Source organism: Bos javanicus, chromosome 12 (assembly GCF_032452875.1).
Source record: "Bos javanicus breed banteng chromosome 12, ARS-OSU_banteng_1.0, whole genome shotgun sequence".
Lineage (NCBI taxonomy): Eukaryota > Metazoa > Chordata > Mammalia > Artiodactyla > Bovidae > Bos > Bos javanicus.
In genome coordinates, this window is record NC_083879.1 from 72,302,376 (window position 1) to 72,327,684 (window position 25,309).

The 25,309-nt window shown below is 43.6% G+C and overlaps 1 protein-coding gene across 1 annotated transcript in view; it reads left to right on the forward strand.

The window, feature by feature from the left end:
• LOC133258042 (uncharacterized) overlaps nt 1–25,309 on the forward strand; it is a 36,711-nt gene that overhangs the window by 6,240 nt on the left and 5,162 nt on the right. The window contains exon 2 of the mRNA XM_061434376.1: nt 21,614–22,027. Coding sequence (XP_061290360.1) covers nt 21,614–22,027 — 414 coding nt within the window. The remainder of the gene's footprint in view (nt 1–21,613; nt 22,028–25,309) is intronic.

Here is a 25,309-nt window from a genome sequence, read left to right on the forward strand (position 1 = left end):
CCAATATTGTAAATCAACCGTATTTCAGTATTTTTTTTTTTCGTTTTTTGAATGTTGAGTTTTATTTTAATTTTATTTTATTTTTAAACTTTACATAATTGTATTAGTTTTGCCAAATATCAAAATGAATCCGCCACAGGCATACATGTGTTCCCCATCCTGAACCCTCCTCCCTCCTCCCTCCCCACACCATCCCTCTGGGTCGTCCCAGTGCACCAGCCCCAAGCATCCAGTATCGCGCATCGAACCTGGACTGGCAACTCGTTTCTTACATGATATTCTACATGTTTCAATGTCACTCTCCCAAATCTTCCCACCCTCAGTGGAGTATTACTCAGCCATTAAAAAGAATACATTTGAATCAGTTCTAATGAGGTGGATGAAACTGGAGCCTATTATACAGAGTGAAGTAAGCCAGAAGGAAAAACATAAATATTTCAGTATTTTAAAAACAAGATACTAAAATCCTTCTTCCAAAAAAAAATAAAGGGATCAGATCCTGCCAACAAAAGTGCCTGTGATGACACCTAGGGAGCTCACCTGGCCACCACTCCTCACTTGCACTCTGTAGGTGGGATCACAGGCTGTCTTCCCTGTTACCCACAGTCACTTGGGACAGCCATGCCTGTATGTGTGTTTGTGTGTGCACATGGACACACACACAATTACAGGTAATATTCCAAGACTCTGGGTGCTGCAAGGAAGCAACAGTGCATAGCACTCCACTTCTATCAATGTTCCTGTACCTACCATGACCCCTCAGTCCCCTGTCATCTCTATGGGAGGCAGAGGAAAGCTGGCAGCTAGTGCATGGACATGAGATTTCCATCCAGTGGACAAAGACCACAAAGAAGTGTTGGAAGGCAATCCCTGGAGCACATGCTCACTTAGTTTTACCTGTAAATGAAAACAAATGGGATGTCAAGAAAATATGTGATGCTCTTTTTCAAAGTTATATAGGAGATGGATTCATAAAAATGTAATTTTAAGTTTAAAATATTGCTGAAAGCAGGGTAGCCCTCAAAAGGCTTTTGCTCAATCAACAGAGCACAGCAGCACAACTGTAACTGTACTGTAGGAAGCCGTAGTTTCCTCCCAACTTCCACCCACCCCACCCCCAGTGAGTGGCAGCCACTAGTAGGGTCTCGGATTGGCCAAAGTCACTGCTTCATAAACCTGGTTACACATTAGAATCACCTGGGAAGTCTCTCTGATGCCCATATACACCTACAGCCACGAGACTGGGATCTCTGGAGGGAGAGGTGGTTCTGACAGGCAGTAGGTATTGAGAGCCCCTGGTCCCTCAGAGGACTCATCCTCTGGCCACAGTGATTATCTCAGAGAGGAGCAGTGGCCTAAGGCCTAAACCAATCAGCATATGATTAGATGAGTGGCAGGGTGATCATATGGAAAATCAAGAATAAAAGCAGAACCACTCTGAAATGCAGTCTGTAAGAAACAGTAAGACATTCTGAACCCAGAAAAATAGAGTGTACTTTATGAAGATGGTAGTGATGAGGCTAGAATACAGGTTCAGAAGTATATTATTAACAGTTCTAACTAGCACTACATATGAATTGATCTGACAGGGGAAAACAATTTTTATGCCTAAAATGTACATGATTAGAGTTTTAGGAAGTTAATTTTGGTGTCACTATGGAGAAGGGCCCTAAATGGAGATAGAGGTGGACCAGCTACTGATTAGGAGGTGGGTATAGTGGGCTAGGGAAGAAATTCTGTAGGGCTGGGGAGTCCCAAGACATTCTAGAAACTGAGAGAACTTCCATGTCACTAGGACAAAAGTGGTCTTGGGATACAAGTCTTCTTCTCCACAGTGGCTGAGGATGTATCATAAGAAGGAAAGACAGAAGGATAAAAGGGAAGTATCCAAACTTTTTTAAAAATCACGGAACCATGAAAAAGTGTAACCCATTAAATAACAAAATCCATTATGTTTACTGTTCCATAAACAGGAGAGAAGGGAAATATCTTGCTTAATAAAATGCAAAGAAATTTAGAAGGAACAATAGAGGCAGAAAATTTTCCACTGAAGAAAAATCTAGTGGGTGAAACTTTGATATAGAGCACAATATTTATGGAGAAGGGCATGGCAACCCACTCCAGTGTTCTCACTTGGAGAATCCCATGGACAGAGGAGCCTGGCGGGCCACAGTCCACAGGGTCACAAAGAGTCAGACATGACTGAAGTGACAGCATGTATAATAGTTATATAATATCAAATCATCTCTCTGAAAATTATTAACTATAAAAGGAAAAAAAGCAACTGTACAGAGGATCCTCCCCCAAACCTATTCAAATCCACTATGCATTATTAAATGATATTAATATGCAGAGACAGCCCAAAGATTAGCACCGTCTTAATGATTTTGCAGGGTAAGGAAATTTCCAAGGCCAGATAGTCACCACCCTTGAAAGTGGTGATAGCCATCCTCCTATTTATTGCATGATTCCCAGCATAATATGGTTACAGAGGAGATGCTCAAGAATTATATGTTGAATAAGTGAATGCCTATGAATTATTAAAGAAGCAGTAAGAGAGACTGACCTTCAGATTTTGCTAATTCTAGTAGATAGGTACTCTTAAAGAACCCCAGTCCAGGAGTCAAAAGACTGGTTTCTAGTCCCAGCAGTAGTACTGGTGACCCAGTACCTCAACTATCTGTCCCCATCTCCTTTTCCACTTCAGTTCAGCATTTCCAAGACCATTAATATATCTAGGTCTGAATCTCCTTCCAAAACAAAAGTTATCAGTGAGCACCACCATTAAACAGGTTTGAAACAAGTTAGCCCATTTATCCTACAGTCATTCCCTACAGAAAACACTCAAGGAATTAGCACTGGGACCTACCCTGAAAGGCCTTTTTTAAAATTCTTTTAGCACAGGAAAGGATTCTCATCACTAATCATTAAGGAAATACAAACCAAAACCACAAGGAGATATCACCTCATATGTATTAGGAGGGATACTATAGGGGGAAAAAAGAGAAAAGAAGGTTTGGCAAGGACGTGGACAAACAGGAACCCTTACACACTGATGGTAGGGGATGTAAAACAGTGTGTGACAAAACACTGCATGATTCCACTTGCATGAAGGTACTGAGAGCAGTCAGATTCAGAGAGAAACAAGGTGGCCCTGTGAAGAATATACAAAGGAGAAAACACAATCTCTTTAATAAGTGGTGCTGGGAAAACTGGTCAACCACTTGTAAAAGAATGAAACTAGAACACTTTCTAACACCATACACAAAAATAAACTCAAAATGGATTACATATCTAAATGTAACACCAGAAACTATAAAACTTCTAGAGGAAAACATAGGCAAAACACTCTCTGACATAAATCACAGCAGGATCCTCTATGATTCACTTCCCAGAGTAATGGAAATAAAAGCAAAAATAAACAAATGGGACCTAATTAAACTTGAAAGCTTTTGTACAACAAAGGAAACTATAAGCAAGGTGAAAAGAAAGCCTTCAGAATGGGAGAAAATAATAGCAAATGAAATAACTGACAAAGAATTAATCTCAAAAATATACAAGCAGCTCCTGCAGCTCAATTCCAGAAAAATAAATGACCCGATCAAAAAATGGGCCAAAGAACTAAACAGACATCTCTCCAAAGAAGACATACAGATGGCTAACAAACACATGAAAAGATGCTCAACATCACTCATCATCAGAGAAATGCAAATCAAAACCACAATGAGGTAGCATCTCATGCCGGTCAGAATGGCTGCTATCAAAAAGTCTACAAACAATAAATGCTGGAGAGGGTGTGGAGAAAAAGGAACCTTCTTACACTGTTGCGAGGAATGCAAACTAGTACAGGCACTATGGAGAACAGTGTGGAGATTCCTTTAAAACTGGAAATAGAACTGCCATAAGACCCTGCAATCCCACTCCTGGGCATACACACCAAGGAAACCAGAATTGAGAGAGACACGTGTACCCCAGTGTTCATCGCAGCACTGTTTACAATAGCCAGGACATGGAAGCAACCTAGATGTCCATCAGCAGATTAATGGATAAGAAAGCTGTGGTACATATACACAATGGAATATTACTCAGCTATTAAAAAGAATGCATTTGAATCAGTTCTAATGAGGTGGATGAAACTGGAGCCTATTATACAGAGTGAAGTAAGTCAGAAAGAAAAACACCAATACAGTATATTAATGCATATATATGGAATTTAGAAAGATGGTAACAATGATCCTATATGTGAGACAGCGAAAGAGACACAGATGTAAAGAACAGACTGTTGGACTCTGTGGGAAAAGGCAAGGGAGAGAATATTTGAGAGAATAGCATTGAACCATGTATATTATCATATGTGAAACAGATTGCCAGTCCAGGTTCAATGCATGAGGCAGGGCACTCAGGGCTGGTTCACTGGGATGACCCTGAGAGATAAGATGGGGTGGGATGGTCAGGATGGGGAACACATGTACAACCATGGCTGATTCATGTAAATGTATGGCAAAAATACTGTAAAGTAATTAGCCTCCAATTAAAAAAAAAAAATCAAAGTGGCCCTGTGGTTGTCAGGGGCTGGGTGGAAGGGGACAGGGGAGAAGGGGAGTTAGTGTTTGATAATACACTTATACAGGATGAGGGCCTCCCTGGTTCCCAGCTGGTAAAGAATTCGTGTTCAATGCGGAGAGACCCTGGTTCGATTCCTGGGTCAGGAAAATTCCCTGGAGGAGGGATAGGCTACCCACTCCAGTATTTGCGGGCTTCCCTTGTGGCTCAGATGGTAAACAATCCACCTGCAGTGCAGGAGATCTGGGTTTGATCTTCCCTGGGTGGAGAAGATTCCCCTGGAGGAAGGTATGGCAATACACTCCAGTATTCTTGCCTGGAGAATCCCCAGGGACAGAGGAGCCTGGCGGGCTATATAGTGTGTGTGGTCACAGAGAGTCAGGCACCACTGAGTGACTAAGCACAGCACGGTGTATCACAAATGACAAAACACTGCTTGATTCCACTTACATGAAGGTACTGAGAGCAGTCAGGTTCAGAGAGAAACAAGGTGGGCCTGTGGTTGTCAGGGGCTGGGGGAAAGGGGAGTTGGGAGTTAATCTTTGACAGCACATTAATACAGGATGAGATGAGTTCTGGAAATTGGTTGCACAATAATGTGAATGTACTTAAAAACACTGAACCAGATGGTTAAAAATAGTTCAGATGGTAAATTTTCTATTGTATGCATTTTATTACTATTTTTTTAATTAAATGAGAAAAAAATTCCACTCAATGTGCCTCAGGTGGAACTCTTCCTGTGTAGAATCTAGATGTTGCCACTTTCTGATTTGTTACAACCTTGGACTAGCCACAAAACCTCTGGGTATGGGCCTCTGGTGAATGGGAGTAACACCTCCCAAGGCTGCTGAGGGGCCAACTGAGAGGATCTGTGTTGCTCTAAAGATGTCCCACCAGACAAAGAGCAGCCATCACCACAGCAGAGTTCCTGAGTTACCCCTTGTGGGCCCCAATAGAAAGCCTCTGCTAACTTTGATGGATGAGGTTGCTAACTTTGATAGCAGCACCCAACAGGATGAAGAAAGACTCCTCTTCTTTACTGGCCCTTGCCAATTGACTCAGCCAATGAAAGCTATGGAGTCTGTATACTATAGCCCTCCCAACTTCTTTTCCCCTCTATAAAAAAGTTCTCCGTCTCTAGCACTTAGAAGAACTGCAGATGGCTCACCATGATTACAGGTATGGAATTGCAATTCCTTGATGATCCTGACTAAACCTATTCTGAGAAACATCTGACCATCTATTTGTTTTACAAAAGGTATACAAAGGAAGGGTATTAACAAGTGTTGGGATCAGAAAGGCAAATTATCTGCTTGACACATTTGAATGAACACTAGTTGACACCTCTCAAGCTGATTCAGTGAGTTTTCAACAGGATCACCTCCCTAAACCATCTCAGCACTCAGCCAGTTCACAAACCCCTCGTGTCCTCAGCTTCTCTGACAGAAGTCTCTGGAGAGACTGACTTGACACCAGAGACAGTTTCCACATTCACACTCCCTCTACAAGGGGACAGTTCACTGACTGAGATGTGGTCAGCGTCAGGGGATTGAGGATGTAATCACTCCCTAATGGGCCAAGTGCATCTGGTCCAAGACCCTGCCCCACCGTCATCTCTGGGGATAGGTCCTGCACTCACCCCCAAACTGCTAGCCTCTGGGATGAGGGGGGAAAGAAATTCAGAGCTCACCCCAGAGGCTGCAGTGCAGGGCAGTGAGGACATCGCCAGGGAGAGTCTCAGCAGACTAGACAGTCTAGTCCCCAGCTAGACACGGTTCATAAACTAGGCCACTGATTTTGAATAATGGGGAAGAGGGAGAATTATTCAATAAACTATGATGGGAAAATGGGCTGCTTTGGAAAAATGGGGCCTATCTTATAACAAAGTGGCACTGTGTGGGGCTGGAGTGGCCATAAGGAGATACCAGATGTCCCCACATTTGGAGTATTTGGAGATATCCTAAATTTGGAAAACTCAGCAGTGGCCACAGGACTGGAAAAGGTCAGTTTTCATCCCTATCCCAAAGAAAGGCAATGCCAAAGAATGTTCAAACTACCACACAATTGCACTCATCTCACAAGCTAGCAAAGTAACGCTCAAAATTCTCCAATACAGGCTTCAACAGCACATGAACAGTGAAATTCCAGATGTTCAAGCTGGTTTTAGAAAAGGCAGAGGAACCAGAGATCAAATTGCCAACATCTGTTGGATCATCGAAAAAGCAAGAGAGACTGTGACTATTTCGATACCTGGGGCCAAGGACTCCTGGTCACCGTCTCCTCAGAATGTGAATCGCTCCCGAGAGTCTTCCCCCTGGTGTCCTGCATGAGCTCCCCATCCGATGAGGGCACGGTGGCCCTGGGCTGCCTGGCCCGGAAAAAAAAAAAAAAAGAAAAAGCAAGAGAGTTCCAAAAAAAACTATTTCTGCTTTATTGGCTATGCCAAAGCCTTTGACTGTGTAGATCACAACAAATTGTGAAAAATTCTTAGATGGGAATACCAGACCACCTGACCTGTCTCCTGAGAAATCTGTATGCAGGACAAGAAGCAAAGTGAAGTTGCTCAGTCGTGTCCAACTCTTAGTGACCCTGTGGACTGTAGCCCACCAGGCTCCTCCATCCATGGGATTTTTCAGGCAAGAGTACTGGAGCGGGGTTCCATTGCCTTCTCTGAAAGACTCAAAGACTCACTACTTAAAATTAAATACCACGTGTTGAATATTATTTAATGCTATGAATAAATGTTGTTCAGTCACTAAGCCATGTCCGACTCTTTGCAACCCCATAGACTGTAGCACACCATGCTCCTCTGTCCATGGGGTTCTCCAAGCAAGAATTCTGGAGTGGGTTTCCATTTCCTTCTCCAATGAATAAATGTTAACCTTAGAAAACTAAGGAGGAACCAGGATTCAAAGCTATTTAGTCATAGAGAAAAGTGTGCATGTGCAGGTGTGCACAGATTTTTAGGGAAAGACAAAACAACCAAAATGCCAGCAAGTGTGGATAATAGAAATAAATCCTTATTCCCTTCTTCTTCTTCTATAGTTTTAAATTTCTTACAGAAAGAGAAATATATATACTTTTCTAAAATTCATAGCAATTACCAGTAACCTTAATGTTCAACCTCTCTTAGACCCTAAGTCCATCCTGTACTGTGAAAATACTAAAACCCCAGCAAGGTCATTTGTATAAAAGTTGGTAAGCTTATTATAGGCATCATTTACAAGTTTAAAAACAGTAAGGAACCAAGCAAATACCCAATGAGAAGATGAAAACTCAGTTCTTTTCTACAAGGTGGGTCTTGTCTCTAGGTGGCACTTCCTGGCTGGACTCATTTCAGCTTTCATGGGGCAGCAAGTAGGGGACACAAGGAAATCACGAAGCTACCTCAGAATTTACATACAGGATGGCAATCGTGGTCAACAACTAACCCCTTTTTAAAAATTAGCACTAAAGTAGCAATGCCAATGGGAGGAGAGGCTTAAAGCAGAAGCCAGCCTCAATCTTCCATCAGAATCACCTGGAGCTTGTTTAACTCCATCCCCTCAGAGTTTCTAACTTTCCAGAATTGGTCTAGAAAGAGCGTGGGGGTTGGGGGGCGGGGGTTTGCATTTCTAACAAGTTCCCAGGTAATAAGGATGCTGCAGGTCTGAGAGCCAAACTCTGAGAACAGCCGCCCTAAAGCTTGATTATAAAATGTTTCATGTACATCATCTTCAACAGCAAGAATATTTTAAGAACTTCCCTTGAGAGACTCCTGCCAACAAGACCAAAGGTGTATCTGGAATTGCCTTCTCCTTGCATATAAGAACAAGTATCAGAAAGATCATCTGGAGGAGGGCTTGGCAACACACTCCAGTATTCTTGCCTGGAGAATTCCATGGACAGAGGAGCCTGGTGGGCTACAGTGCAGAGGGTCCCAAAGAGTCAGACATAACTGAATCAACTTGGCATGCATGCATGCATCCCAATAGAAGCAGCTCAGTACTGCATACAGGACAACACAGGCTCAGGAGTCAGACTCCTAGTTTGGGATGACACTGTTTCACCACTAGCTGTATGGTGGTAGGCAACGTATTCAACCTGTTTCAGTGCCTTCCCATGTAAAATATGAGGTAATAGCTGCTTTAGCTCCAGCAGGAAAACTGGAAGTAGGTGTCCACCAAAATTAATGAGAAACCCTCCCCTTCCCATTTCCACGCACACACACATTTTGAAAATCCACAAACAGAAGGTGCTTGAAGAGTTCCTTGCCCTGCCTAAAGTTAAGGAGATATTTCAGGCTTCATTATTGTTTATAGTAACTACATTCATACTCCTTTTTTTAGGTCTCTCTTTCCTTAAGGACCACCAAAAGGCCAAGAGATATTGCTACACACTGAATATACCACCATCAAGAAAAGCATAGGGGCTTCGCTGGTGGCTCAGTGGTAAAGAATCTACCTGCCAATGCAGGAGACAGAGGTTCCATCCCTGATCTGGGAAGATCCCACATGCTTCAGAGCAACTGAACCTGTGTGTCAGAACTATTGAGCGTGTGCTCTAGAGCCTGGTATCGCCCTAGAGCCTGTGCTTGACAACAAGAGAAGCCACCACAGTGAGACTCCTGCACGCTACAGCTAGAGAAAAGCCCACATGGCAATTAAGATCCAGCAGAACCAAAAATGAATAAATAAATAAAATCAAAAGACATGAGGCTTAGAAAAATAACAAAACCAGCATAGGAGCTTCCATTCCCCGGAAAACCCATAAGCCTTTCCATAAAAAATTTTTAAAAAAAATGGAAATATCAGAATTTGTGGGAAAGATGAATAGGTTTGTGTTCAGAAATAAAAGATCTAATAATCACCCAAGTGTAATTAAAACCCAAAGATTTGGGCCCACCTAGTTAGTAGTCCCAGATATCAGGTAGAAAACTCTAGTTAAGAGCTTTACCTCTCTAAGCCATTTTTCATCTCCATTTCCTCCCAGCTCAGAGACCCATCAGTGGTTTCAGGACCAAAGGACTCCTAGGCAAGACCCCCTGCATCAAGACCATGCACTGCTTCTCTGAAGGCTAAAGATCCTCATAAGATTCCATAGGTTTTCAAAATTGAAAAAGACAAATGTACCCCCAGTGTTCATTGTAGCACTATGTACAATAGCTAGAACATGGAAGAAACATAGATGTCCATTAGATGAATGGATAGAAAAGTTGTGATACATATACACAATGGAATATTACTCAGCCATAAAAAGGAACACATGTGAGTCACTTCTAATGAAGTGGATGAACCTAGAACCTGCTTTACAGAGTGAAGTAAGTCAAAAAGAGAAAGATAAATTTTGTATACTAAAGCATACATAAAGCACACAGGGGGGCCTAGAGGAGCTACTCCATGTTCAAGGTCAGGAGGGGTGGTGGTGAGGAGATACCCCTCGTCCAAGGTAAGGAGCAGTGGCTGCGCTTTGCTGAAGCAGCCGTGGAGAGATACCCCATGTCCAAGGTAAGAGAAACCCAATTAAGATGGTGGGTGTTGAAAGAGGGCATCAGAGGGCAGACACACTGAAACCATAATCACAGAAAACTAGTCAATCTGATCACATGGACCACAGCCTTGTCTAACTCAATGAAACTAAGCCATGCCCTGTGGGGCCACCCAAGATGGGTGGGCCATTGTGGAGAGGTCTGACAGAATCTGGTCCACTGGAGAAGGAAATGGCAAACCACTTCAGTATTCTTGCCTTGAGAACCCCATGAAGAGTATGAAAAGGCAGAATGATAGGATACTGAAAGAGGAACTCCCCAGGTCAGTAGGTGCCCAATATGCTACTGGAGATCAGTGGAGAACTAACTCCAGAAAGAATGAAGGGATGGAGCCAAAACAAAAACAATACCCAATTGTGGATGTGACTGGTGATAGAAGCAAGGTCCGATGCTGTAAAGAGCAATATTGCATAGGAACCTGGAATTTTAGGTCCATAAATCAAGGCAAATTGGAAGTGGTCAAACAGGAGATGGCAAGAGTGAACGTCAACATTCTAGGAATCAGCAAACTAAAATGGACTGGAATGGGTGAATTTAACTCAGATGACCATTACATCTACTACTGCAGGCAGGATCCCTCAGGAGAAATGGAGTAGCCATCATAGTCAACAAAAGAGTCTGAAATGCAGTACTTAGATGCAATCTCAAAAACAACAGAATGATCTCTGTTCATTTCCAAGGCAAACCATTCAATATCACAGTAATCCAAGTCTATGCCCCAACCAGTAATGCTGAAGAAGCTGAAGTTGAACGGTTCTATGAAGACCTACAAGACCTTTTAGAACTAACACCCAAAAAAGATGTCCTTTTCATTATAGGGGACTGGAATGCAAAAGTAGGAAGTCAAGAAACACCTGGAGTAACAGGCAAATTTGGAATATGGAATGAAGCAGGGCAAAGGCTAATAGAGTTTTGCCAAGAGAATGCACAGGTCATAGCAAACACCCTCTTCCAACAACACAATAGAACTCTACACATGGATATCACCAGATGGTCAACACCAAAATCAGATTGATTATATTCTTTGCAGTCAAAGATGGAAAAGCTCTATAAAGTCAGCAAAACCAAGACCAGGAGCTGACTGTAGCAAGGATCATGAGCTGCTTATTTCCAAATTCAGATTTAAATTGAAGAAAGTAGGGAAAAACACTAGACCATTCAGGTATGACCTATATCAAATCCCTTATAATTATACAGTGGAAATGAGAAATAGATTTAAGGGACTAAATCTGATAGAGTGCCTGATGAACTATGGACAGAGGTTCGTGACATTGTACAGGAGACAGGGATCAAGACCATCCCCATGGAAAAGAAATGCAAAAAAGCAAAATGGCTGTCTAGGGAGGCCTTACAAACAGCTGTGAAAAGAAGAAAAGTGAAAAGCAAAGGAGTAAAGGAAAGATATAAGCATCTGAATGCAGAGTTCCAAAGAATAGCAAGGAGAGATAAGAAAGCCTTCCTCAGTGATCAATACAAAGAAATAGAGGAAAACAACAGAGTGGGAAAGACTAGAGATCTCTTCAAGAAAATTAGAGATACCAAGGGAACATTTCATGCAAAGATGGGCTCGATAAAGGACAGAAATGGTATGGACCTAACAGAAGCAGAAGATATTAAGAAGAGGTGGCAAGAATACACAGAAGAACTGTACAAAAAAGATCTTCATGAGCAAGATAATCACGATGGTGTGATCACTCACCTAAAGCCGGACATCCTGGAATGTGAAGTCAAGTGGGCCTTAGAAAGCATCACTACGAACAAAGCTAGTGGAGGTGATGGAATTCCAGTTGAGCTATTCCAAATCCTGAATGATGCTGTGAAAGTGCCACACTCAATATGCCAGCAAATTTAGAAAATTCAGCAGTGGCCACAGGACTGGAAAAGGTCAGTTTTCATTCCAATCCCAAAGAAAGGCAATGCCAAACAATGCTCAAATTATTGCACAATTGCACTCCTCTCATATGCTAGTAAAGTAATGCTCAAAATTCTCCAAGCCAGGCTTCAGCAATACGTGAATCGTGAACTTCCTGATGTTCAAGCTGGTTTTAGAAAAGGCAGAGGAACCAGAGGTCAAATTGCCAACATCCCCTGGATCACTGAAAAAGCAAGCGAATTTCAGAAAAACATCTATTTCTGCTTTATTGACTATGCCAAAGCCTTTGACTGTGTGGATCACAATCAACTGTGGAAAATTCTGAAAGAAATGGGAATACCAGAACACCTGATCTGTCTCTTGAGAAAACTATATGCAGGTCAGGAAGGAACAGTTAGAACTGGACATGGAACAACAGACTGGTTCCAAATAGGAAAAGGAGTATGTCAAGGCTGTATATTGTCATCCTGCTTATTTAACTTATATGCAGAGTACATCATGAGAAATGCCGGGCTGGAAAAAGCACAAGCTGGAATCAAGATTGCCGGGAGAAATATCAGTAACTTCAGATATGCAGATGACACCACCCTTATGGCAGAAAGTGAAGAGGAACTAAAAAGCCTCTTGGTGAAAGTGAGAGAGGAGAGTGAAAAAGTTGGCTTAAAGATCAACATTCAGAAAACAAAGATTATGGCATCTGGTCCCATCACTTCATGGGAAAGAGATGGGGAAACAGTGTCGGACTTTATTTTTTTAGGCTCCAAAATCACTGCAGATGGTGACTGCAGCCATGAAATTAAAAGACGCTACTCCTTGGAAGGAAAGTTATGTCCAACCTAGATAGCATATTCAAAAGCAGAGACATTACTTTGCTAACAAAGGTCCATCTAGTCAAGGCTATGGTTTTTCCAGTGGTCATGTATGGATATGAGAGTTGGACTGTGAAGAAATCTGAGCACCAAAGAATTGATGCTTTTGGACTGTGGTGTTGGAGAAGACTCTTGAGAGTCCCTTGGACTGCAAGGAGATCCAACCAGTCCATTCTAAAGGAGATCAGCCCTGGGATTTCTTTGGACGGAATGATGCTAAAGCTGAAACTCCAGTTATTTGGCCACCTCATGCAAAGAGTTGACTCATTGGAAAAGACTCTGATGCTGGGATGGATTGGGGGCAGGAGGTGAAGGGGATGACAGAGGATGAGTAGCTGAATGGCATCACCGACTCGATGGACGTGAGTCTGAGTGAACTCCTGGAGTTGGTGATGGACAGGGAGGCCTGGTGTGCTGCGATTCATGGGATTGCAGAGGCGGACACGACTGAGCAACTGAACTGAACTGAAAGTTTACATATGGAATCTAGAAAGTTAGCACCAAAGAGTTTATTTTCAGGGCAGCAATGGAGAAACAGACATAGAGAACAAACTTACAGTCATGGAGAGAGGGGAGGAGAGGGTGAAATGTATCCAGAGAGTAACATAGAAACTTACATTACCATATGTAAAACAGATAGCCAATGGGAATTTGCTGTATGTCTCAGGGAACTCAAACATGAGCTTTGTATAAATTTAGAGGGGTGGGATTGGGAGGGAGGTTCAAGAGGGAAGGGATATATGTCTAACTATGGCTGATTCATGTTGAGGTTTGACAGAAAACAAAATTCTGTAATGCAATTATCCTTTAATTAAAAAATAAATAAAATTTTTAAAAAAAGATTCCAGAGGTTTCAAGGACCCCATCCCCAAGGTGGTCCTCTAGAGTGGAAGCAGAATATTCACAATAAGAAAGTATTAATTGCTCAGTCATGTCTGACTCTTTGTGACCCCATGAACTATAGCCTGCCAGGCTCCTCTGTCCATGAATTTTCCAGGCAAGAATACTGAAGTGGGTTTCCATTTCCTTCTCTGGGTGATCTTCCTGACCCAGGGATCAAGCCCAGGTCTTCTACATTGCAAGAAGTTTCTTTACCGTCTGAGCCACCAGGAAAAGAAAGGGGCTTGTCAAATACACACTCTACTCCAGGCTGTGTGTCCAAGGCAGAAGCAAAACATGTTCAAGAATAGTGTCCTCATTCATTATATAAAAAAATCATCCTTTTTATACACATGAAGTTTGTCACAACTGGGTATCAGGATATACAGTGAGAGAGTCACACAGAGAGTGGGAGGGAGACCTGGTCATAGACTCAGGTCAGAAGGAGCTCCATGCAGTTGCAACGCAGCTGTCACTTAAGAATATGGGAGAAGGTGGGGATGTTACTGGAAGACTACAAAGGTGCAGGACACTAATTAGATAAAGGAAGCTGTTCATAAGCTGCTTGCTTAGGAAAAAAAGGAGGGGCACTTTAGTTCAGAACTGAGGAGTATAATTATTCAATAAACCCTGATGGGAAAGGGGGCAGTTTGGGGAAAAAAAACCGAGCCTATACTGAATACTAAACGAAATTCTAGCTGCCTTTGTTGTTAGAAAAAGAAGGGTAAAAGAATTAAATAAAACACAGAATTTTAGATGATCCTGGGATCTTAAAAATGATATTACAAAAGCAACAGGAGAAAAAGAGGCTCAATATAATTAATGATATATAATGTAAAACACCTCAACTAAATTATAATACAAATGAAAATCTGGCAAAGTATTATAAACACTATTGCAAGTTATTTCAAAACTATAAATGCTTCATAGGAAAAATATCCATTAACAGACAATTCAAAAACAACAAATAGATGGTAAGTTCAGTTCAATTCCTCAGTCAGGTCCGACTCTTTGTGACCCCATGGACTGCAGCACACCAGGCCTCTGTGTCCATCACCAACTACTGGAGTAACTCAAACTTATGTCCATTGAGTCGGTATTTCCATCCAACCCTCTTATCCTCAGTCTTCCCCTTTTCTTCCTGCCTTCAGTCTTTCCCAGCATCAGGGTCTTTTCCAAGGAATCAGTTCTTGGCATCAGGTGACCAAAGTATTAAAGTTTCAAACTACCACACAATCGCACTCATTTCACATGCTAGTAAAGTAATGCTCAAAATTCTCCAAGCCAGGCTTCAGCAATATGTGAACCGTGAACTTCCCGATGTTCAAGCTGGTTTTAGAAAAGGCAGAGGAACCAGAGATCAAATTGCCAACATCTGCTGGATCAAGGAAAAAGCAAGAGAATTCCAGAAAAACATTTATTTCTGCTTTATTGACTATGCCAAAGCCTTTGACTGTGTGGATCACAATCAACTGTGGAAAATTCTGAACGAGATGGGAATACCAGACCACCTGACCTGCCTCTTGAGAAATCTGTATGCAGGTCAGGAAGCAACAGTTAGAACTGGACATGGAGAAACAGACTGGTTCCAAATAGGAAAAGGAGTACATCAAGGCTGTATATTGTCACCCTGCTTATTTAACTTATATGCAGAGTACATCATGAGAAACACTGGACTGGAAGAAACACAAGCTGGAATCAAGATTGCTGGGAGAAATATCAATAACCTCAGATATGCAGATGACAGAAAGTGAAGAGGAACTAAAAAGCCTCTTGGTGAAAGTGAAAGAGTAGAGTGAAAAAGTTGGCTTAAAGCTCAACATTCAGAAAATGAAGATCATGGCATCTGGTCCCACCACTTCATGGGAAATAGATGGGGAAACAGTGGAAACAGTGTCAGACTTTATTTTTGGGGCTCCAAAATCACTGCAGATGGTGACTGCAGCCATGAAATTAAAAGACACTTACTCCTTGGAAGGAAAGTTATGTCCAACCTAGATAGCATATTCAAAAGCAGAGACATCACTTTGCCAACAAAGGTCCATCTAGTCAAGGCTATGGTTTTTCCAGTGGTCATGTATGGATGTGAGAGTTGGACTGTGAAGAAGGCTGAGCACCGAAGATACAGAGTGAAGTAAACCAGAAAGAACACCAATTCAGTATACTAACGCATATATATGGAATTTAGAAAGATGGTAACAATAACCCTGTATACAAGATAGCAAAAGAGACACTGATGTATAGATCAGTCTTTTGGACTCTGGGGGAGAGGGAGAGTGTGGGATGATTTGGGAGAATGGCATTGAAACATGTATAATATCATATATGAAACGAGTCACCAGTCCAGGTTCGATGCACGATACTGGATGCTTGGGGCTGGTGCACTGGGATGACCCAGAGGGATGGTATGTGGAGGGAGGTGGGAGGAGGGTTCAGGATGGAGAACACATGTATACCTGTGGCGGATTCCTTTTGATATATGGCAAAACCAATACAATATTGTAAAGTTAAAAAATAAAATACAATTAAATTTAAAAAATAAAATAAACTGTGGTGTTGATGAAGACTCTTGAGAGTCCCTTGGACTGCAAGGAGATCCAACCAGTCCATTCTGAAGGAGATCAGCCCTGGGATTTCTTTGGAAGGAATGATGCTAAAGCTGAAACTCCAGTACCTTGCCCACCTCATGCAAAGAGCTGACTCATTGGAAAAGACTCTGATGCTGGGAGGGATTGGGGGCAGGAGGAGAAGGGGACAACGGAGCATGAGATAGCTGGATGGCATCACTGATTCGATGGACATGAGTCTGAGTGAACTCCAGGAGTTGGTGATGGACAGGGAGGCCTGGCATGCTGCAATTCATGGAGTCACAAAGAGTCGGACATGACTGAGCGACTGAACTGAACTGAACTTCCAATGAATATTCAGGACTGATTTCCTTTAAGATAGACTGGTTGGATCTCCTTGCAATCCAAGGGACTCTCGAGAGTCTTCAACACCCAGTTCAAAAGCATCATTTCTTCGGCACTCAGCTTTCTTTACAGTCCAATTCTCACATCCATATATGACTACTGGAAAAACCATAGCTTTGACTAGATGGGCCTTTGTTGAATGCAGAGTTCCCAAGAATATCAAGGAGAGACAAGAAAGCCTTCCTCAGCGATCAATGCAAAGAAATAGAAGAAATTAATAGAATGGGAAAACTAGAGATATCTTCAAGAAAATTAGAGATACCAAGGGAACATTTCATGCAAAGATGGGCTCAATAAAGGACAGAAATGGTATAGACCTAACAGAAGCAGAAGATATTAAGAAGAGGTGGCAAGGATACAAAGAAGAACTATACAAACAAGATCTTAACAATTGAGATAATCACGATGGTGTGATCACTCACCTAGAACCAGACATCCTTGAATGTGAAGTCAAATGGGCTTTAGGAAGCATCACTAAGAGCAAAACTAGTGGAGGTGATGGAATTCCACTTGAGCTCTTTCAAATCCTAAAAGATGATGCTGTGAAAGTGCTGCACTCAATATGCCAGCAAATTTGGAAAACTCAGCAGTGGCCACAGGACTGGAAAAGGTCAATTTTCATTCCTATCCCAAAGAAAGGCAATGCCAAAAATAGATGGTCAGTAGACACAAAAAGTTCCATCTCTCTACGTCAAATAAATTCAAACTGGTTGATATTATTTTTATCTTTAGACTGAGAAAAAAAATGTAATTCAGGAACTCAAAGTTGACAGTGAAATAAGCACACAAACAGTTATTAAGGGGGCAAATTCCAAACCCTGTGGAAAACAATATGGCCTTTCACCAGTTATCCTAGTTCTGGGAATACAGATAAAGGAACAGTGAACCAGAAGCATGGCCATGGATACACATCACATCATAATTAAAAATAAACTGTGTTAAACAAAAATGAAAGGGTGGACAAATTACAGTGCCATGTTTCAAAGACTATTTAATGCCCATAAATAAATGTAAACCACAGAAAATTAAAGATTCAGGATTCAAAACTGTCTGGTTTTATAGAAAAGAATGTGGTTGTGTGCAGGTGTGCATAAAGATTTCTAGGGGAAAGACTAAGAAACAACCAAATATTGGCAAGTATATTTGGCTAATAGAAATCCTTATTCCTTTCTTCTGCTGTAGTTTTAAATTTCTTACAGAAATAGAAAAATATTTATTCTTTTCTAAAATTTATAATCACCACTAGCCATAATGTATGATTCCTCTTAGACCTTAAGTCCAAACTGAACTGTGAAAATACTGAAACCCCAATGAGGTTGAAATGGAGTAGGACCCTATGTGCCTTCCCCCCAGGTCCTCCAATGGCCTTTTGTCTATAGGAAAACTTTAGCCAAAGGATAAGTTTAATCAGAGAAGTGAGAAAATGCAGAAGCAAAGGAAAACAGTCAAACAGGACAAAACAACAGTAGTTTAGTTGGTAAGCAAATTCAAGGACCCTTAGTTCCTCCTTCAGTTCCTCCTATTCGGAACCATATCCTGTGAGCTGTCTTATAGATACTGAAACCCCCACCAGGTGGAAGAAGTTAACTATACTATGACCAGACTGTAGCTATGATATAAGTAAGTAAGTGAAGTCGCTCAGTCGTGTCCAACTCTTTGCGACCCCATGGACCGCAGCCTACCAGGCTGCTCCGTCCATGGGATTCTCCAGGCAAGAATACTGTAGTGGGTTGCCATTTCCTTCTACAGGGGATCTTCCTGACCCAGGGATTGAACCCAGGTCTCCCACATTGCAGACAGACGCTTTAACCTCTGAGCCACCAGGGAAGCTCTAGCTATAAGCTGCCACAATTTTGAGAACTGCCTCAAGGAAATGGGAAGAAATCAGCCCTGGACCCAAAGATTAACTGTACCTAAAACAATTAAGATGATACTAGTCAGACTGCCAGTGACTAATTTCAAGATGACTATTAGAGCTGACTGTACTGTTTCTCCATGGGGCCCCTGCCATTTGTCTATAAAAGTTCTTGCCCACTGATTGTCGGGGGGTAGGGAGTGAGACTTTGGACTGGCATCTGCCCTCCCCCATACCCCTGTGACAGCATCCAAAATAAAGCAAACTTTCCTTTCCACAAACTTTGCTTCTTTGTTGGCTTTTGAGAGGTGAGCAGCCAGACCCCACTTTCCATTTCAAGGTCATTTTTATAAAAGTCAGTAAGCTAGTTACTGGCATCATTTACAAGTTTCAAAAGCAGATGAAATTTGGGAAGAAAGCAAATACCCAAGTTCAGTTCAGTTGCTCAGTCGTGTCCGACTCTTTGCAACCCCATGAACTGCAGCACGCCAGGCCTCCCTGTCCATCACCAACTGTTTCACATGCATCATCTCCAACAGCAAGAACTTGAAGAACTTCCCTTGAAAGACTCCTGCCAACAAGACCAAAGGTGTGTTTAGAATCGCCCTCTCCCTGCAAATACCCAAAGAACAGGTGAAAAAACAGTTTTTTTCTGAGTCTCTGGTCAGCACTTCCTAGCTGGACTCACCTTCACTTTCCTGGCTCAGCAAGTGAGGTACACAAGGAAATCACTAAGCTACTCAGACTTTACACACAGATGGCAATAACTAACTTCCTAAAGTCTGGATCCCTTTTGAAAGTTAACACTGAAGGAACAATGCCAATGAGAGGAGCAGGTTAAAGCAGAAGCCAGCCTCCACCTTCCATTAGCATCTCCTGGAGCTTGTTTAACCCCATCCCCAGAGTTTCTAACTTTACAGAACTGGTCTAGAAGGAGCACGGGGGGATCTGTATTTCTAACAAGCTCCCAGGTGATGAGGACACTGCAGGTCTAAGAGCCAGACTCTGAGAACAACACACCCTAAAGCTTGATTACAGAGATGTTTCACATGCATCATCTCCAACAGCAAGAACTTGAAGAACTTCCCTTGAGAGACTCCTGCCAACAAGACCAAAGGTGTGTTTAGAATCGCCTTCTCCCTGCACTTAAGAACAAGTGTCCCAGTAGAAGGAGCTCAGTATAACATTTCCATACAGGATAACACAGGCTGGGGAGACAGATGGCCTGGTTTGAGATCTAACTCCACCACTTACTAGCTATGTGATGTGGGCAATTTACTCAGCCTCTCTGCTTCAGTGCCTTCAGGTGTGAGATGAGAGGTACTAGAAGGCACCCTACTCCAGTACTCTTGCCTGGAAAACCCCATGGACGGAGAAGTGTGGTAGGCTGCAGTCCATGGGGTCGATAAGAGTTGGGCATGACTGAGTAACTTCACTTTCACTTTTCACTTTCATGCATTGGAGAAGGAAATGGCAACCCACTCCAGTGTTCTTGCCTGGAGAATCCCAGGGATGGGGGAGCCTGGTGGGCTGCCGTCTATGGGGTCGCACAGAGTCCGACATGACTGAAGCAACTTAGTAGTAGTAGTAGTAGCAGCAGCAGCAGCAGCAGCAGCTCCTTCCCCTCCAGTAGGAAAACTGGAAACGAGTGTCTACCAAAATCAATGAGAAATCCTCTCCTTCCCATTTGTATACACATGCATTATTGAAAATCCACAAATAAAACAGAAATGAGTTCCTTGCTCTGCCTTAAGGAGATATCTGGCTACTTTGTTATTATTTACATTAATCTCACCCATATTCCTTCTTGCCTCTTTTTCCTTAAGGGCCAACAAATATAACTATACACACTGGAATCACCATGATCAAAAAAGCAAAGGAGAGATCCCTGGGAGATCCTGCAAGCTATCTTGTGATAAAAGGAAATAGAATTTTGGAAAGATGAATGGGTTAGGGTCCAGTAACAAAAGATCTAATCATCACCCAAGTGTGATTAAAGTCCACCTAGTTAGTAGTTCCAGCTACTGGATGGATGACTTTAGTTAAAAGTTTCACCTTTCCAAGCCATTTTCCACCTGTAAGCTTCTTCCCAGCTTAGGGACCTGTCAGTTTCAGGACCAGAGGACTCCTGGGCAGGACCACCTGCATTAAGAGAGTGTGTGTGTGAAGTCATTTCAATCGTGTCTGACCCTTTGCAACCCCATGGATTGTAGCCTGCCAGGCTCCTCTGTCCATGGGATATTCCAGCCAGGAATACTGGAGTGGGTTGCCATGCCCTACTCTAGGGGATCTTCCTGATTCAGGGATCAAACCCACGTCTCCTGCATTGGCAGGAGGGTTCTTTGCTACTAGTACCACCGGGGAAGCCCCACCTGTATCAAGACCATGCACCACTTCTGTAAAGTCTGGGAATACAGAGAAGACCCCACCGGCTTCAGGGACCCCATTCCCCGAAGATGGAAGTGAAATATTCACAACAGAGAAAGGGGCTGGTCAAATATTAATACAATACAGGACTGTTAAAAGTTAACACTGAAATAGCAATGCCAGTGGAAGGAGTTGCTTAAAGCAGAAGTCAGCCTCAACCTTCCACCAGAATCACCTGGACACAGTCCTGGCTGTGTGTCCCAGGCAAAAGCAAAACATGTTCAACAACAGTGTTATCCATTAAATACAAAATTGTGTGTGTGTGTGTGATCACGTGAAATTTGCCCTAACTAGGTTCCAGGACATACAGTGAGAGCCACAAAGGGAGGGCGGGAGACATGGTCATAGACATGGACAAGGACAAGAGGACGTGGTAGAGTTGGACCCCAGCTGTCACCTAAGGAATTTGGGATAAGGTGGGGACATTATTGAAAGATGGCAATGGCGCAGCGCACTAACTGGATCCAGGAAGCTGTCACAAGCTGCTTGTTTAGGGGAGAAAAAAGGTGCAGCTTTAGTTGAGAACTGAGAATTCCTGACCGATTTGGGGGAAGCCGACTAAGGGTGGGTTGGGGACGGGGTCTAGGCCATTCGAGACGCCACAGACCTCAAGAAGCCGATCTCACCCCGACATCTGTCCCACCAAAGGCGCCGGCGGCAGGGTGTCACAGCCCGGGCGGGGGCGGGGGGGACGCTCACCAGACAAACGCGCGCGAGCAGAGGGTTGGGCTTTTCCTCCGGGGACACCGGCTGCCTCTTGCCAGCCGGGGCTGGCGCGGAACCGGGACACGCTGCTCCTGGAGACCCGGCCACCTCACCGGTCCGCTCGGCGAGAGCTCGAGAACCGCCTGCTTCCTGGAGAGGAGCGCCGGCTGCCCGCCAGGTGGTCAGCTAAACCGCCTCTCGGGCGTCGTCTCTGGGCAACGGCTAAACGCCAGCGCTGCCACGGCTGTTGGAAGCCAAGCCGGGGCGTGGCTGCGGGAGGAAGGGAAGGCCGGGCGGAATCTGCGGGGAACCACAGGGAGATGCGAGACCAGGAGCCAAAGCAGTTTATGGAGGCGGGTAAGCGAAATGCTCAGCAAGCGGGGCCGGCCCCTGGCTGCAAACTCTACGGAAGAGCTCGCTCTGAGCCCAGGCACCCACCCAGATGCAGAGAGGGAGCCGCAGAGTCTGTCTACTTCTGCTGCTCTGAACCGCCCCCTGGCTTCTGGAAAGACCCAGAGAAAGCTGGCCAAAGGCATTAACAGTCCGGCTCTGGGCACTGTGTCCTCATCAGGACCAAACAAGGGGGCGAAGAAGGTCCCCAACTGTAACCAAGCAGGACACTGTGGGACTTTCCTGGAATGGACCCCCCCTCCCCACCCCCCCACTCCCACCCCCGCACTTTCACTGCCATAGGTACGGCTTCAGCCCCTGGGTGGGAACTAAGATCCCACAAGACTTTCAGTATGGTCCAAAAAAAAAAAAAAAAAATTCATTAACTTGAGATGGCCATGTATGCGTACTAAGTCGCTTTAGCTCTGTCTGACTCTTTTCAACCCCATGGACTGTAGCCCACCAGGCTACTCTGTCCATGGGATTCTCCAGGCAAGTATACTGGAGTGGGTTGCCGTGCCCTCTTCCAGGCAGGATCCCAACCCAGGGATCGAACCCGAGTCTTATATATATCCCGCACTGGCAAGCATGTTCTTTACTACTAGCACCAAATATCTGGTTTTCCTGAACTAACAGGGCTTCCCTGATAGCTCATCTGGTAAAGAATCTGCCTGCAATGCAGGAGACCCCGGTTCAATTCCTGGGTCAGGAAGTTCCCCTGGAAAGGGAGAAGTTACCCACCCCTGTATTCTTGGGCTTACCCTGATGGCTCAGACGGTAAGAAACTGCCTGCAGTGTGGGAGACCTGGGTTCGATCTCTGGGTTGGGAAGACCCCTTGGAGGAAGGCATGGCAACCCACGCCAGTATTTTTGTCTGGAGAATCCCATGCACAGAGGAGCCTGGTGGGCTACAGTCCATGGGGTCACAAAGAGTCAGACATGACTGAGAGACTAAGCACCATTTTTTGATGCTCTGACTACCTGGTTTTTATTGCAAAATCCCCTATATATCCTGGTTCCTCCCTTATCTCTTGGGAGCAGTCCCTTAGAGCTATCTCTAAACTATGAGGTTTAAGTCCTCAGCAAGTTGGCTGAATAAAATATAATTCTCAGTTAGGATCCTGGACTCTCTTCCTTATTTTGCCTTTAAAAATTTTCCCCTGAAATCCATCTGGGAATTCAGGTCTTTTAAGCATAGGGCCCCTGTACTCCCTGCTTGACCCTCACAATAAAGCTTTCTCTGCTCAGAACTTGAACATTTCGGTTTATACAGCATCACTGTGCCTTGGGTACAGGAACTTGGGTTTGGTGACACAACCTGTGGCCAGAGCTCAGCTTCTGGAAAAAGTGGCAGTGATTCAATGTAGGGGTCATCAAAGAGTACAGAGATAATAAAGTGAAACAACAAAGTGGAAACAGTTGCCAAAAGAGTGGCCCTAGAACCAGTAACTTGGCAATTACCCCTCATACCGAGGCTGCTGCTGCTGCTGCTAAGTCACTTCAGTCATGCCCAACTCTGTGTAACCCCATAGACAGCAGCCCACCAGGCTCTCCCGTCCCTGGGATTCTCCAGGCAAGAACACTGGAGTGGGTTGCCATTTCCTTTTCCAATGCATGAGAGTGAAAAGTGAAAGTGAAGTCACTCAGTCATCTCTGACTCCTAGCGACCCCATGGACTGCAGCCTACCAGGCTCCTCCGTCCATGGGATTTTTCAGGCAAGAGTACTGAAGTGGGGTGCCATCACCTTCTCTGCATAACGAGTCTAGATCCATCCAATTATTCCCCAGGATTTATGAGCAAAGAATCAGACAAAGCCAAGAATTGGGGCTTCAGTATATAACTGAGCAGGACCCTTCTGGGATAGACCTCCCTACTCCCCAGTCCATGTCCTCTGTGTGCTTCTTATTTGTAGGAAAACTTCAGTCTCCCAGGCCTCCCCTGAGTCATCAAAAGCTGACTTAAAAATTAATTGAAAGATCAACATGTAGCAACAGCCCAGATTATAAAGACCTACAAAGAGCTACAAAGACCTAAAGAAAGGCAACAGAAGTTTATAGGAGCTCAGATGCCTTTGAAGGATAAATGAATGCTATCCATGGGGACAGGCTTTGGCATGTTGCACTGTGTAGGGAACTGTGCCTGTTAGCTGTTTGCTGCCTTCTTAGATTGGGAAAGGGGAACATGGGGAGAGAGAGAGAGACTGCCTTATGATTTCCTTCATCATGTGCTCAGAGCCCAGACAAATAACAGTGGCATGTTACAGATCGACAGCCTACATAACTAGTCCTCACCTGATCTACAGTTCTCTTTGACTTTCCTTATACTTTCCAGCCCTGAAAATGCTCACCTATTAGTTCTGACTTCAAAGATGAAGAAACTGCTTGATGAAGCTGGAAGTCTAGTGACTTCATTTGTCAGACCCCAGACTGTTCTCTCCAGTCCCCACAACTATCTCACGACCATAATTGTTGTTTAGTTTTTAAGTCATGTCCAACTCTTTTTCGACCCCCATGTAGTCCACCAGGCTCCCCTGTCCATAGGATTTCCCAGGCAAGAATACTGGAGTGGGTCACCATTTCCTTCTCTAGGGGATCTTCCCAACCCAGGGGTCAAACCTACATCTCTTGCTTTCACAGGCAGATTCTTTACCACTGAGCCACCAGGGAAGCCCAGGACTGTAATTAGCTGTCTCCAAACTGCCAATACAGTCAGTCCCTTGAGGTTCTGCTGTATTTTTCTTTAAAACTAAGATTTTTTGAAACTTCTTGGTATTCTTTTCTGAACATTAATGAAGTATTTAAAAAACATATTGAAAAATCAGTGTTAAATAGTACAGAGAAGACTGGATATGAAGCCAATCTAAACGCTTCAATTATTACCCAAGTTTCCCAGGTCTAGAACAGGAAATACCCACTATTCTTAATATCCTACAGTGTTATGTTGAGCCTTTGAATTTGTGAATGCACTTTGTAAAAAGCCTAAAACCTAAGGCAACATACAAATAAAAGGTTTGGATTGTTTTCAATTCATTGAATAGATATTTAGTGAATGCTGTCTAGGTGCATGGCTGATAACCAGGGTACAGAGCTTACAAACTTGTAGGAGATGTCCTAAGACCATTATCTGCACTTATTTACCGATCTTAAAGGAGTCAACACTGTAACTAAAAAGACATAACAGAGTTGAGGATGTGGAGAAACTGGAACCCTCATACATTACTTCAGGTCCCTGCCCTGGCCCTTGCAGAT